Source organism: Branchiostoma lanceolatum, chromosome 13 (assembly GCF_035083965.1).
Source record: "Branchiostoma lanceolatum isolate klBraLanc5 chromosome 13, klBraLanc5.hap2, whole genome shotgun sequence".
In the NCBI taxonomy this organism is placed as follows: Eukaryota; Metazoa; Chordata; class Leptocardii; order Amphioxiformes; family Branchiostomatidae; genus Branchiostoma; species Branchiostoma lanceolatum.
The window spans coordinates 3235993-3250410 of NC_089734.1; the positions used below are offsets into that span (position 1 = coordinate 3235993).

Consider the following 14418-nt stretch of genomic DNA (forward strand, 5'->3'; position numbering starts at 1 on the left):
AAAAATCATAAAGATTCATTGAAGTTTTCTTGAGTTATGCTCCTGACATACATTCAGACCCACCCAACAGATTTTTCAACCGAAAACATAATCCTCTCCGAGTACAAGTACTCGGCGAAGATAATTAAGTCTAACACTTGCTGAAGCATCTTCACTAAATCTTGTGTAGATATAAGATTAAGAATAAAGGCGCATAGATACAAGACAGCTGTCAGATTCTTCTCCTAGTTGTATCCTTAGATGACCCTGATGATGATGATGAGCCTGACTTGGAGGACCTGCTGCTTGAGGACAGAGTTCTTGTTTGTGAAATCTGCAAGAAAGAAAACAGTCGTTTTCCTTGCTGTATCATTGGCCTTATGATTTTCATATCTAAGATACCAGGAATAAGGCACTGATGAAGTCCAAATTTAACAAGACCCTCATTTCAACAGGGTAGAGACTGTTGGGCAATCAGTAAGTGACAAAAAATACATTGGCCATGATGATCATTGGGAGCATTGAAGGATCATAAGAAGACTTTCGCGATCATTGAGTGCTCACTGAGATCTGTCTAAAATAATTTTATGCTCCTTTTTTTCATAGACTATAATCGTCTTATCTCTGTGGAATCCCTGCCCACATTTAAAGGCTTTGAATTAAAAAGAAGCAATCAAATATTTAATACCTGTCTCATTTTCTGTCTGACAATGACTGCTGTCCTGTTCATGGAAGAGCTGCCAGTATCTGGACATGATGTCTTCTGCACTTCATCACCATCTTCATCTTTTTCTTTTGAGTCTTTCTCTTCCTCCAGAGCTTCACCAAAGAAGCCTGGAGGAGCTGGCCTCTTCCTTCCAGCCATGACTTGCCTGGGAACAAGATCAGGCCTTACAACAGCTTCTCCTGCGGCTCCTTCCTGGCTGTCACCTGATTGGTCCTTGGATGGAAGGTGTGGGCCAATCAAAGGCCCATAATCTTCATCCTGATTATCTGGAAGTGTCTTGTTTGTGCGGTTTGATTGGTTCCTGTTAGGAGTATGAACAGACAAGCGAGCGTCGTAATCCACAGGGAAAACCCCCTGCTTGGAAGCAACTTTTGGAATGTCCCATTGTGACTGATGCTGTGCAGGATGGTACCACTGGTACTGTGGGGGTGCTGGGAGAGCAGGAAATGTTTCAACTTCTGAAGGCACTGGTGGAAACCCTTCCTGATAGTTAGTTGCACGACTTGGCTCAGTTTGTAAGGTTGATGTAGAGGTTGATGCCTGGACTTTCGGTCTTTCCTGTTGTGATGAAACAGGCTGCTGCTTGACACGTTGATCTGTAGTCAAAAATGTATTGAATGAGTTTGAATGTTTTTTTATGAGACAGGCATTGGAACAGATTCTTTATAATTATATTCCTCTAAACTGCTGGAAAAAACGGGTGTCAAATATGCTTCATCATTGATTTAAACAAAGCAAAAGAACAAAAATTCCAAGAAATTTCCTTTTACATTACCCTTTCCTCTAGTTTTGTTGGCGATTAGTATTCTCCTTTCTCCCAGCTTCTCTCTTGTGTCGTCCACTGTCTCAAACTCCGGAGCGTAGCTCACGTGGAGCACACCTCCAAAGAAAGAGTACTCGTCAAGTTTTCTCTTGGCTACTCTGGAAACAAAAAGAAGAAAGGTAATCAGAGATAACAGACACACACACATACACATACACACACAGACACACACACACACACAGATTCACAAGCACACATACACATGTGAGAAGTCAGAGAATAAGACATGTCTGTGCTTGCTGAATTCTCATAAACAACTGTCTTTATTCAAATGGGAGAACGGGATCAGACACACAAAGACATATTACACACACAGACTGATGTTCTGGCAATTTGGCCATGTAACAAACAATTGTTAGGTACAGGTTTACTGCCTTAAGAGGAAACTGTGAGAGGATAAGAAAAATGGTTCTGATTGCAAACCTTGCGGCCTGAAGTCTGTCGAACTTGACCCAGTAAGCCTGTGTGAACTCCTCGGCGGGGTACTCGTGGAGGATCCGGTACTCCTGCACGGCGCCGTACAGCGCAAACCGCTTCACGAGATCCTCGCTGACCCCGATGGCGGGCACACCTTGCACCAGCAGGTACCGGGACTCCTGGTTCACTGTGTACACCTGGGGGCAATAAAACATACATGTATGTGATACAGTATATATGTATCCTGTACGTTGCCGTACAGCGCAAACCGCTTCACGAGATCCTCGCTCACCCCAATGGCGGGCACACCTTGCACCAGCAGGTACCGGGACTCCTGGTTCACTGTGTACACCTGGGGGGGCAATAAAACATACATGTATGTGATACAGTATATATGTATCCTGTACGGCTCCATACAGCGCAAATTAAACCGCTTCACGAGATCCTCGCTCACACCGATGGCCGGCACGCCCTTAACCCGCAGGTACCGTGACTCCTGGTTCACTGTGTACACCTTGGAGGTAATAAAACACACATGTTGGCAACAGGTGTTTGCTGGTATATTTCTGGTGGCGTGGTGGCCTTGAGGTTTATATTAGGTATGTAGAACACAAAGTTTACCATGGATATATATGCTGGCAGCCTGGGTACCATCCTATTTCTAACGGGGCTCCTACACTCGCTACTTTTTAGGGTAGCAAGTGTAGGAGCCCCAGTAAAAATAGGATGGCACCCAGGCTTATATACTGGTTATCTCCATCATTATAGACAAATAAATAAATATGAAGTTATAACGTCAAATATTGCCTTCCTGTCGGTATAGAAATCCTATTGTTTTCTCAAATTTCTAGCAGTACGCAATACTAGATTCAAGTAATGTCTTGTTTTGGCAGCTAAAAAAACAACATACGATCCGCTGATACTTCAGCACAATATGTAGCACGTCTCTTCATTCGTTTTTCAGCTCTGGGCGCCTGTAGTAAACCAAAACTAATGCTTTGCTCTTGTGGAGAGACCGAGGCCGTGGGGAGGGGGGCTAGATCTGATGTAAACAACGAACAGTCAACACGCTTTTTGTAGCGTTCGAAACGCTTAAGTCTTGTGCGATTCTACTTCTTCATACGAAGGAAAACCTACCTTGACAGCTCTATCCCTTCTACCTTGCCGGTAAGCCGGTCTTGAGGCACAAATTTGTTTTTGTTTGTGGTGGTCGGCAACTTTGTCCATGGGCGCCGCCATCTTGGTTACACAGGAAAATTAGCGGGAGATTCGAAAGTGCTACACCGCAGTAAACATAGCAACTCATTCAGACAGCGGCATATTCGAATAATTCACCTGCTCATTTTTCCAATGATACATGTACAAATGTACAATCAAAATAATGTCCCTCATTTTTCCAAAGCAAGAGGCACACATTTCCAAACAACACATAAGCACATTTGTACAAACAACAACAAATCTAGGTGTTTCTACTAACGTTACATTCTAAACTACTTTTTTATGGTCTTTGTATCCAGCCAAAATAACACACACACAAAGACACACACATTACAAATTTTACTTTTTAATCACATAGCATCAACTGCACAAAGAGGCAAATAGGCCAGTGCATTATTTTCACCTTTAAACCAATAGGTTTTCTCAAGTCTATAGATGCCTGATAAGCTGTATAAAATGTAGGTAAAGGTTCTAACCATTGTAACCAAGTTGGTCCTACTGATTTCATGTGCAACAAGTTGGCAGATTTCTTGGGCAACAAGGAAATCCTCAACTGTAACCTTCAACACAGGATTTCTTTTGGACTTACCCAAATTTTGACAGAATTGCACCATGCACTAGTCATCTTCAGTGAATATTCAGTAGAAAATTTGGGCAAGTTGAAATTCATGATTTGCTCAGTTCTAAGTTCTGAACATGGTCTGATCCCAGATCAATGTTTTCCAATCTTATCATGCTAACATTGAATCTTAACTAGTTCAAGCAGTTTTACTATTTACACCACAATATTCATTGATTCAGACTTAGACCAAGGCCTTGCTTGGACTAAGGGATTTTCTTCAAAGGTACATGTACAGTTGACAATGATTACTAGCTCACAATTTTCTCAAAAACTTTGACACCATGCAATGTTTGGGCAAGAATACATCATATATTGAAGTCATTGTGGCCACTTTTTCGTGGTCCCTTACATTGACCGTGACATGACCAGTTTCCTTTCTAGAGTGACCACCGGTCTAGAGTGACCATGTTTGCTAAGTCCCTGGAGTGGTAGCTATACAAAAGTACCATATAATTGTAACTGTAAGTACTGTACATATCGTATGTATTCTCTGTCACGACCAATAAAAGAGTAGCTCAACGGTTCATTGTAGCTTAACTGCTTTGAGATCACTTTCACTTTTAATTGTAATTGATACAATAATCATATATTATGTATAAACAATTTTACACTACCCTCTATTCCTCCTTGTCCATGTTTTATTTCTTGACTGGAGTAATATAGAACTTGTCCTTCCATCTAACAAACCTAAAGACTAAGAATTCAGTGTATCAAACATACAATCATGTACATCATAAGGGCAATAGCCCTCTTACTCTTAAAACACTATCAATAACTTTCTGACTAAGAGTGCATAGTAGAGTAACCTTATATATCATTGAACATTGAACTATTTATTTTCAGGATTTTGCATTGATATGCTTAGGTCCGCTCCCATGTATTTACAGCATTAAATTCATTAACATCAATACTTGCAGTTATTCTGACTTTGAATACATAGTACGACAGTACCGCTAAAACTTCACAATACAAAGCATTGAATTTTTCCATTTTTGTGCTAAGCTCTAGGTATGTAATAAAGAAGGTAAAGCTTTAAAGTCCCATGTATTTTTTAGGCCTTGGGCTCAGCGGTTTGTTATTTTTTAATCTACTGTGTCTATAGCACAGGTGGAGCCCATCCCTCTCCTTTTACCATGACATGGACCTTTTTACCTCCCCAACCAAAGTTGGGTACCCACTTACACCTGGGTGGAGTGAGGAAAGTTGTGTAAAGTGCCTTTCCCAAGGACACACCGTCTAGCCAGGAATGCCAGGAATCAAACCCACGACCTCTCGATCTCGGCTCGGCTAGCTGCTTGGCTACTAACGCCACAATATGATATCTAGGCATGTGTAGCTGTTAGAAGAGGTTCTTTGTCATCAGCCTTATTGGCAACAACATTATCAGGAGTTTGGATGCTCTTCTCTCTTTTTGACACCGGGAAGAGAACGTAGTGCTGCAGCATGAAGAACAAGTCGAACAGGATGGACAGGGCACCCAGGCCGAACTTGGTGAAGTCTCCAAATAGAGTGGTCCAGTCATCTGTAACATGTATTACAGGCCATGTGTTAATGGTTTGAAATACATTCACTTTGATAATGTAATCAGAGATGGTGGACTTCACCCCCTTTACATACATCAGAAACAGACACACACACGCACACATCCACATCCACACACACACACACACACACACACACACACACACACACACACACACACACACACACACACACACAAGCACACATCCTCAAACTCAAACACACATACATCCACCACAAAAACACACATACACACAATCACACAGTGCATAATATTGTTCTAGAACGATAATGCTTAGCTGGTCCAGGAGTGCCAGCCTTTTCAGCTTTACTCTGCTCTCTGTCTATTCAGAAGCTTAGAGAGTGGAGGGACTGAGAGAGAAAGCTAAAAAGGCTGGCACTCTGACTAGATAATTTAGGACACAAAAAAACTGTATGAGACCGACCCGTGTTGTAGGCTATAAGGAACATCTGTAGGAGACTGAAGGTGCCTCCTGTGAAGTCCAGTAGAACGTTTCCGATGCTCCAGCCTTCCGTGCTTTTCCTACGGCAGTTCATGAAGGCCTAGAAATCATAAAAATTGTTGTGATAGTGATTACTCAGTCAAACTTGGATTCAGCAACCACCCAAGGGACTGAGGAAAAATGGTTACTGAGGACAGGTGGTTGCTCAGGACAGGGCTGCGGTTAACTATGTAAAAATGGAAGGGACTGTTTTAATGTGACTTGTGACTGGAGGTGGTTACTGTAGCATAAGTCTTTATGATGGTGGGTGCTGAGGTGTGGGCTCGAATTAAGTTCTAAACGGGAACTATACGCGGCTACCAGTGTCCTATCTGAAGACGTGGTGTGAGTGTGTACGGTTGGCCTGAGGTTGTCCTTACTATTTACCTATATTCATTCCTTTAGTAAGTTAAAACTGTGTTCATCAAGGCATATATAAACCAGACTCTTGTGCTCTGTTTCCATGATTGTTGTTCTTCCAGTTTAGCATCTAATTTCTTTAATTCAAAGGACCAACAAGTTTGATTGGCATGGCCTTTGTGTTTAAAGGAATGGAAAATAAGAAATGGTCAATTATGAAGAACTTTGAGATGATTGAAGGTAATCAAAGAACCTCACTGCCAAACTTCACTCAGAATTAATCAACTGTGGTTGCTTGTTCAAAATCTTGCCATTTCTATCTATCTATATACAGTACTGGGCAAAACCCGGTGTGGGTGTCGCGCCCAGGGTGCACGCCTAAGGCGGTGATGGTGGTGCTCCTAAAAAAAAAAGGTGCAGAATCTAAACTAAACTAACAGTAATAAACATGAACAATATAGTATAGGGAAAAAAATTGTCTCTCTTTATTTGTGAAAGACATGTTTATACTAGTACATGTTTTTGACCTACCTGTGGAATATACTTGACCAGCGTGATGACCAGTTTGATGTAGGAGAAGAAGTTGAGGTAGGAGAGCCAGGTGAGGGTCTTGGTCAGTGCCAGGACCAGTCCCACCCCCGCGACCAGCCATGCCACCACCACCAGACCGATCCCGATGTACGACATTCGCTGGCCGCCTCTCTGGAACACACAATAGAAAATTTGTAGAAATTCAAATAAAATTGACACAAAGAAATGATAAACAACATCCTCTGTCCACCTCTCTGGTACACAGGGCAGTAAACTAAAGGTTGTAGTAAGTGAAGTACTGTGTGTAACTATTTGTATATGATGATGATTTGTCTGTGTGTGTGTGTGTGTGTTTGTGTGTGTGTGTATGTTTATGTGTGTGTGTGTGTTTGTATGTGCATGTGTGGGTCTGTCTGTGTATGTCTGGCTGTGGGAAGGGTTGAAGTCTGCCATCTCTGATTGCTTTGTTGGATCCTGCTACACTCATAGCTACCATTGTCTTCATAGTCATACCATTGAAACAAAAAAAATGGACAGATACACAACAGCATTTATCTCATCATAAAGCACAGCTTACCTCATATATACAACACTGTAGAATAGTGACAGTTGTGATAAACACAGCGTGGATGGTGAAGAAAACATCGTTGGGCTGGACAGGGTTCACGGTGTGGAGTCCAAAATGAGCTTTGTACTCAGTCTAGGGAGAAGAAAAAATAAGGCAATACTACATGTAAGTGTTTGTTACGTTGCTCCGAACATAAACAATACAATTGCTCAAAAATATAGAATGTTTACATTTGATTTCATGTACAACAACCAACTACATTATGCATTTATCATACAAATTTCAAATAAATTGCATCTTACTTACTTTGTTTTGAACATTTTGGACTAAAAAATAAGCAAGATGACAACAGAGTGCTAGGAGAAAGACTATATTTAGCCCCTGAAACTGTGTGTACCAAGTTTTTCTCTTAGACTCTGTTTCAATCTTGACGGTCAAGATCAAATGTTACACTATTCGACATTCTATAGTTAATCTTTAGACTCTCAGACTCAGTTTTCATGTTGATATTCCTCATCAAAATTTGACATTTTGTGGCAGATCTTCTGACCTTACCTGTATCTCCTTGACCCAGAACATCCCCACATTGTAGAACCCGTAGGCTAAGAACCCTGTCAAGTTCAGGCCCAAGAAGTCAAAGTTCAGGCCAACCACACTGGAACACAGGAGACATTATTGTCAAATTAAATTGTCATGAGAACTAGTCAATAAAAAGTGCAGCCACACAGAACTAAATCTTTCCTCTACTGATTTATACTGTAGCCAGAATCAAATAAGTGTGTGGCGAGATGCACAGAGTATGTGTTGCTAGCTTCTTTTTGGGACGTCCTCCCTGATGGGACATAAAGCGAAAGATCCGTGTTAGAGGAGACCCACACTTCAAGCATGTTTAAGAACCCACCACACTTATGGATAAGAATGGGTCCATCATGGTACAGTGTGCATCAAACCTTATACAGTTTGTACTTAACACACAGAACTGGTGAGTTACGCCTAATGACTATAGTATATACTGTTACTGTTATAAAACCAGTTACATCAGGCTACAGTCAAGAAAAAACATTGGTGAGAAAAGACAAAGTGCCTTCTCACCTTTTCCTCCTCCAGTTCTCGAATATCTGTGGATAGAAGGACACGGACCAGGCTACGAAGTAGATCCAGCCAATCACAGCGTTCACAATATGCAGGGGTATACTGTGGACCACTGACACCTTGGTGAACACACTATCCAGTCTGCAAAGGGAAAGGAAATCAACAACATTATAGATTTGGAAGTAGAACCCTTAGGTATTAAACCTCTGCACACAAAAGAACCCAGCACACTTGTCAAAAGGAGTAGGGGCCCACCCGAGAACTGTGCTTGGCTAAAATCCAAACAGTGGGCCTTATAATTATTGCTTTCTCTGTTTTTATGTGTTCTGTACACGTGGGACTGGTATAAAAATTTCAACAAATTAGTGAGCTACCAAATGAAACATGTTCCAACATCATTGCAAGATCCTGGATTGAGTTGTCATAATTGGAAGCTCCATCATTACTGTGACAATGAATGGAAGTCGATGATAGTCTAATAATAACATCAAACAGATAGATAGTGTTTTCATCTGTCTACAAGTAGCAACTCCTCACAGTTCATGTCAAAGCAACAGGGCATCAGCAAACAGTTTCCTTTAAGTGTGAGACAGAAGACAGAAGGCAGTGTACCCTGTGAGTTCTGAAGATGTACTGTTGAAGGTCACATCTGTACGTCCAACCTTATTAGCAATGACGCGGGTTCTTACGGAAGAGTTCCATCCTGCGGGAATGGTAACCTGTGGGGAAACAGACACGCATATATATAATCTCCAAGCAGAAGTTGAGAGGCAATTTGTGACAGAAGCTTGGGACAGGAGCTTAGAAACAGTCACAATTCTGACCCCCAACACCTGCTTGTAGATTGAGCATATGTAACGTTATGTGTAGTCTAAGTCTTAGACTCATACTCACAGCTTGTCATTAGATCATAGGTTTACCAACACTTTCTGTGTAGAAAGTAGTTGATGATTTTTCCATGATGAAGTTTAAAACATGCTCTCTAAACTTCCTGAATTCTAACTTTCCCCTCTGTGTCAAGGGGCTTCAATAAATTCAAGTTTGAAAGGACAAACAATAAGGTCAAAACTGGAACACTTCTATAATATTGCCTTAGAACCCTCAATGCCAAAAGCAAAGTACCCTATGTCTGGATTGATACACATTATACTTACATTTTCCACAGAGCATATATCCTTGTTGGAAGTGTCAGCAAAAAGGATGGTTGATTTCTTCAAACGACCACTGCAAGAATGCACGATAAAATAATGGTATCAATCATACATGTCACAGGTAACAGTCTATGTTCACAATTACATCTTTGGAATGAATAGGAGAAAAATAGTATCAATACCATTATGTATTACCATTATTACAAAACTTTTTCCCTGTAGATATTCCATTTTCTATCATTTCCACGCTACATGTTGACTCCCTTGTCAACCTTGTGTATGTGTATAATAAATAATGATAGTTCAACTCCTGTACCTTAATTGGATGACTATAGTTTCATTCTGTCCTGGCTCTAAGGTCAAGTCACGGAGGGCGCTGATTCCGATACCTGAATCAGTGAGAAACAAACAGTTATTTGGGAACTTTAGAAAAATTATCAACCTACAATGAGTACAAATGTACATATAGATGTAGTCAATGAATGTTGACATATAAGACTTTCAATGAGACTTAAACACAAAATATTTTTGATTAAATGTAACTTTATAATGCCTAAGGTGTATACTTTTTGATAGAAAAATACATTTTGCACTAGTATGAGGGCCAGGCCCCAGCACCCTTGTTGAGAAGGGTGTTTGTCTCAGTCCTAAGTTTCTTAATGGTATACCGTTAGTTTCTTAAGAGTGTGCATGTGTAAGCCTTCCTCCTTATTTGAATTCCAATGAAAAAAGTGGGGTCGTGTGGTGCAAGGTCAGAGCGTTCGGCTCAGAACCAAGAGGTCCCGAGTTCGAATCCTGTCATGTCGCCGATCTTGTGCCCTTGGGAAGGGCACTTTACACGACTTTCCTCACTCCACCCAGGTGTAAATGGGTACCTGACTTCGGTTGGGGAAGGTCGTATTGAGGTTACCTGGTGGCGCTGAATGGCAGTCGCCCAGACCCTTGCGACAATTCCACATAATGCAAGTGTGGATAAGATATGTATATGTATATGTTGTGTATTATGTGAAACCTGTAAACCCTGCATCAATTCAGCGCTAGAAAGGCTGCCATTGCGGGTAATTTCTGACCAATAAAAACCATTCTTTAAAAAAAAGGGAAGTACCAACCTTCGACAAGTCCCACGAACAGGAAGCAGCCCAGGGTGGCGGTGAAGAGGAACTGGTAATATGTAGACCTCGGCATGATGATGGAACACAGGCGACTCCTCAGCTTGAAGTGAACAGACATCTAGTGGAGAAGTGAAGTAAAAACTGCACATAAGAATGATATGTACAGCAGTTTGTGGTCACAATTATTGAAAGTCTTTTTCTTAGAGGTTCAGGTTACACGAGAAACTTTTGGAATTTTCATATGCACAAACATACATTTTACATTTTAAATAACTTTCGAACTCCCACTAAGATCCATAAAATACATTATATAATTTATAGTCCATGATCATCGATGATTCCCAGTCTTGGACAAAAACGCATTTCTCAATACAGTGCATCGTTTCTAGGTAAAAAACAGTTTGTTGTTGTTTTCTTGGATTGCTTGGGTTCCTTTACTTGCTTCCTTTATAGAGTTTATACGTATATAACTTTATAACTATAAGTCTCCGAACAGAATTTTTTCGCCCCTCCCCCTCAGCAAGGACTATCCTCATAATTTTCGTGTAACGTTTACAGTCTGTCATAACAGACATTGTATGCTCATAGATTCATAACAGTGATCTCTTTTCTTCACAGAGAACATTTAGATGTAGTCTGGACACTTACCTAGCCGTAAGATAGCCTCTGGGAGTCAAAATTAGCTCGAAATGTCTGGATATCGATATTCTGTCTACAAGTCCTCCATCTTTGATGACATCACATGACTGTCATCCGGGTAAACTGTCGTAAAATCGAATTTACTTCAAACTTTTCCAAATCTCTTTCTTTAGAAGGCACAGTCAAAGGCCAAATTATCTCTACTTGCATCAATTGGAAAACTAAAATCTGTTTTTACAGTTATTTTTGTCCTATCTGGGTGCGAAAAACATCAAGCCTTTGTGATGTTGAATAGGGGTCACTGACCTCACCGTTTTGCGTTAGTCTGTACCAAGATGGCTGCGCCCATGCTGAGGTGAGACGCTTACGTCGAATTTTGTCCTTCTTTATAACATATTCCACATTCTCTGTAGACTAGACAGCCTCCTTTATCATTTCGAAGTTTCATAGAACAAGATGTTCAAAATTTGTGCGCTACGGGGTGATGTAAACCGGATTTAGCCCGGGTTAAGTAAGGTTATTACTTGACAACCTGAAGATCACTTTCCTTTTGTTTTTAGAAAATATATTTAAGGAAGTGGCTACTGACATCATTCTGTCAGCAGTGCAATTTTTTCTACTGCTGACAGGATGATCCTGTCAATAGCCTCAGGCTATATCTAATTCTAACCACCTTGCCAACATCAAACCATATGTACACACCCCTTTCCTACAGATGTTTGCTATACCCAACCCTTTGGTTATAAAGACCCTTCAGTGTGACTGTTACATACATAGTCACTGTGTTACTATTAGCATATAGAACAGTGTAGATTTATCACATAAAACAACAGTATCCATTTCCCTACAGATGTTTGCTGTACACAATGCTCTGTCCCTGTGGTTATAGAGACCCTGATTTGACTGTTATATACTGTATTATATTATGAACATGTAGTGTAAAGTGAACATGATATGTATTCACCGAAAACACCTGGATGTCTAACCTTCACCAACTTAACATGATATCTATTCCCCTACAGATGTTTCCTGTACACCAGACTGTGCCCCTGTGGCTCCAGAGACCCTGTGATGTTGTCTTCTCTGGTGCATCAAGTCCGACACAACTCCAACAGGACCACCATCGCCAGGCTGAACCGTTCCAGGTACATGAGAACGTACAACGCGCGGGTGGTACAGGCAGACGGGTCTACAATCACTGTACCTTACAAGGAACCCATAGGTGTAATAAAGGTAAGGACTCTGGATACGGGGTGAAATTTTACAGTACAGTCAAACCTGTACAAGTGGCTACCTCTACATATGGACCAGCTGGCCACTGTGACCACTTTTTGGTGGTCACTTAAAATTTGACCAATAAGTTTTCTTCTTTGCACAAGTATTAAGCATCTTGTTTATAGTGACCCCCTGTTCACATGAATAAATTTCCTCCGGGAGATCCTACCCACGGTCGGGCTGGTACCTCGCGTGATATGGAATACCCCATGTTGTATTCTACATATATATATATATCACACTTATAGTCTATTGAATTTACAGCTTGAATATTTGAACTCACAATGGAGATGCATTATTGACATCTTCTTTCCAAAGATGCCCCTGGACATCGACAATCTGTCAGACCAGGAGAGGCGACTGCGGATGGCCAGGCGGATGCCTAAACAGGTGCGGCAGGTGGAAGAGGAATTTGAGGACGACTTTGACGCCAAAAGATACAGCCATTTATTCAAGAAGAAGTGATACTGGATGGACAATGAGGACAGAAGGACTGTCACTTGTGTATGTAGTGCTAGTTAGCAATGTGAGAACTGACCAAATTGAGAGTACTGTCTTTACAAAGCCATTTATTCAAGAAAAAGTGATACTGGATGGACAATGAGGACAGAAGGACTGTCAATTGTGTATGTAGTGCTAGTTAGCAATGTGAGAACTGCCCAATTTGAGAGTACTGTCTTTACAAAGCAATTTATTCAAGAAAAAGTAATGCTGGAACTTGATGGACAATGTTATTGACGCTGTTTCAGAGGACTGAAGGACTTGTGTATGCAACTTGCTTGTTAGCAATGTGAGAACTGACCAAATTGAGAGTACTGTCTTTACAAAGCCATTTATTCAAGAAAAAGTGATACTGGATGGACAATGTGGACAGAAGGACTGTCAATTGTGTATGTAGTGCTAGTTAGCAATGTGAGAACTGCCCAATTTGAGAGTACTGTCTTTACAAAGCAATTTATTCAAGAAAAAGTAATGCTGGAACTGGAGGGACAATGTTATTGACGCTGTTTCAGAGGACTGAATGACTTGTATATGCAGGGCTTGTTAGCAATGTGAGAACTGACCACACTGAGAGTATTGTCTTTATAAGGACTATTTAAAGTCCTATCAAAGATCTGACCCCAGTTCTGAGTAGAAGTGAAAAAGATGAATATTTTGGCAACGCTAACCACACTGAGTGTACTGTCTTTACAAGGACTGTTTCAAATGTTATGAAAGGTGCACTTTATTCTAGTGCAAGTGAAAAAAATTCATTTTTTTGGCAACACCTTTGGACTCTGGAGTGGAGCCTAAGAGTACCTTAGTTTGTCTTGTTTTCATACCGGTGATAGTTTCCAATGGAAATATGTCAGACTTGGTTACCAATACCACTCTATGGCTGGCTTGTAAACTGGCTATTTAGCCCATAAGCTATGTATGAAAATGTAGGAATGTTTGCTAATAAATCTTTGAAATCAGGGTTTTTGCCTTTAGCAGTTGTTTTGTACCAGCACTATAGAAAGCCTCATCAGGAATTAATGCTATTGGTTTAGAATTGAGTACAGGGTCAACAGTCTAGTTGGAGTGTCATTCAGGGACAGGGACACCAGACTAGTTGGTGTGTCATTCAGGGACAGGGGCACCAGTCTTGTTGGTGTGTCATTCAGCTCCAGGGACAGGGGCACCTGTCTTGTTGGTGTGTCATTCAGCTCCAGGGACAGGGGCACCTGTCTTGTTAGTGTGTCATTCAGCACCAGGGACAGGGGTACCAGTCTTGTTGGTGTGTCATTCAGCTCCAGGGACAGGGGCACCTGTCTTGTTAGTGTGTCATTCAGCACCAGGGACAGGGGCACCAGTCTTGTTGGTGTGTCATTCAGCACCAGGGACAGGGGCACCTGTCT

At 41.2% G+C, this 14418-nt stretch overlaps 3 protein-coding genes across 3 annotated transcripts; 1 reads left to right on the forward strand and 2 right to left on the reverse strand.

Moving 5' to 3' along the window:
* Positions 1-134: 134 nt before the first annotated feature.
* On the reverse strand, positions 135-3213 carry LOC136446939 (RNA-binding protein 48-like). The gene is made up of 5 exons (XM_066445607.1): positions 3084-3213; positions 1953-2143; positions 1482-1627; positions 668-1302; positions 135-313 (listed from the first exon to the last, which is right to left on the reverse strand). Exons 1-5 carry the CDS (start codon positions 3183-3185, stop codon positions 212-214), a joined length of 1176 nt encoding a protein of 391 aa, XP_066301704.1. The 5' UTR covers positions 3186-3213; the 3' UTR covers positions 135-211.
* A 281-nt stretch (positions 3214-3494) lies between these two features.
* On the reverse strand, positions 3495-11396 carry LOC136446936 (cystinosin-like). Its single transcript, XM_066445603.1, has 11 exons — positions 11273-11396; positions 10622-10742; positions 9829-9901; positions 9516-9585; positions 8974-9080; positions 8362-8502; positions 7825-7924; positions 7279-7401; positions 6702-6872; positions 5754-5871; positions 3495-5308 (listed from the first exon to the last, which is right to left on the reverse strand). Exons 2-11 carry the CDS (start codon positions 10740-10742, stop codon positions 5109-5111), a joined length of 1224 nt encoding a protein of 407 aa, XP_066301700.1. The 5' UTR covers positions 11273-11396; the 3' UTR covers positions 3495-5108.
* A 111-nt stretch (positions 11397-11507) lies between these two features.
* On the forward strand, positions 11508-13996 carry LOC136446950 (large ribosomal subunit protein mL55-like). Its single transcript, XM_066445620.1, has 3 exons — positions 11508-11618; positions 12286-12496; positions 12857-13996. The coding sequence occupies exons 1-3, from the start codon at positions 11599-11601 to the stop codon at positions 13001-13003; spliced, it is 378 nt and encodes a 125-aa protein (XP_066301717.1). The 5' UTR covers positions 11508-11598; the 3' UTR covers positions 13004-13996.
* The last annotated feature ends 422 nt before the right edge of the window (positions 13997-14418 follow it).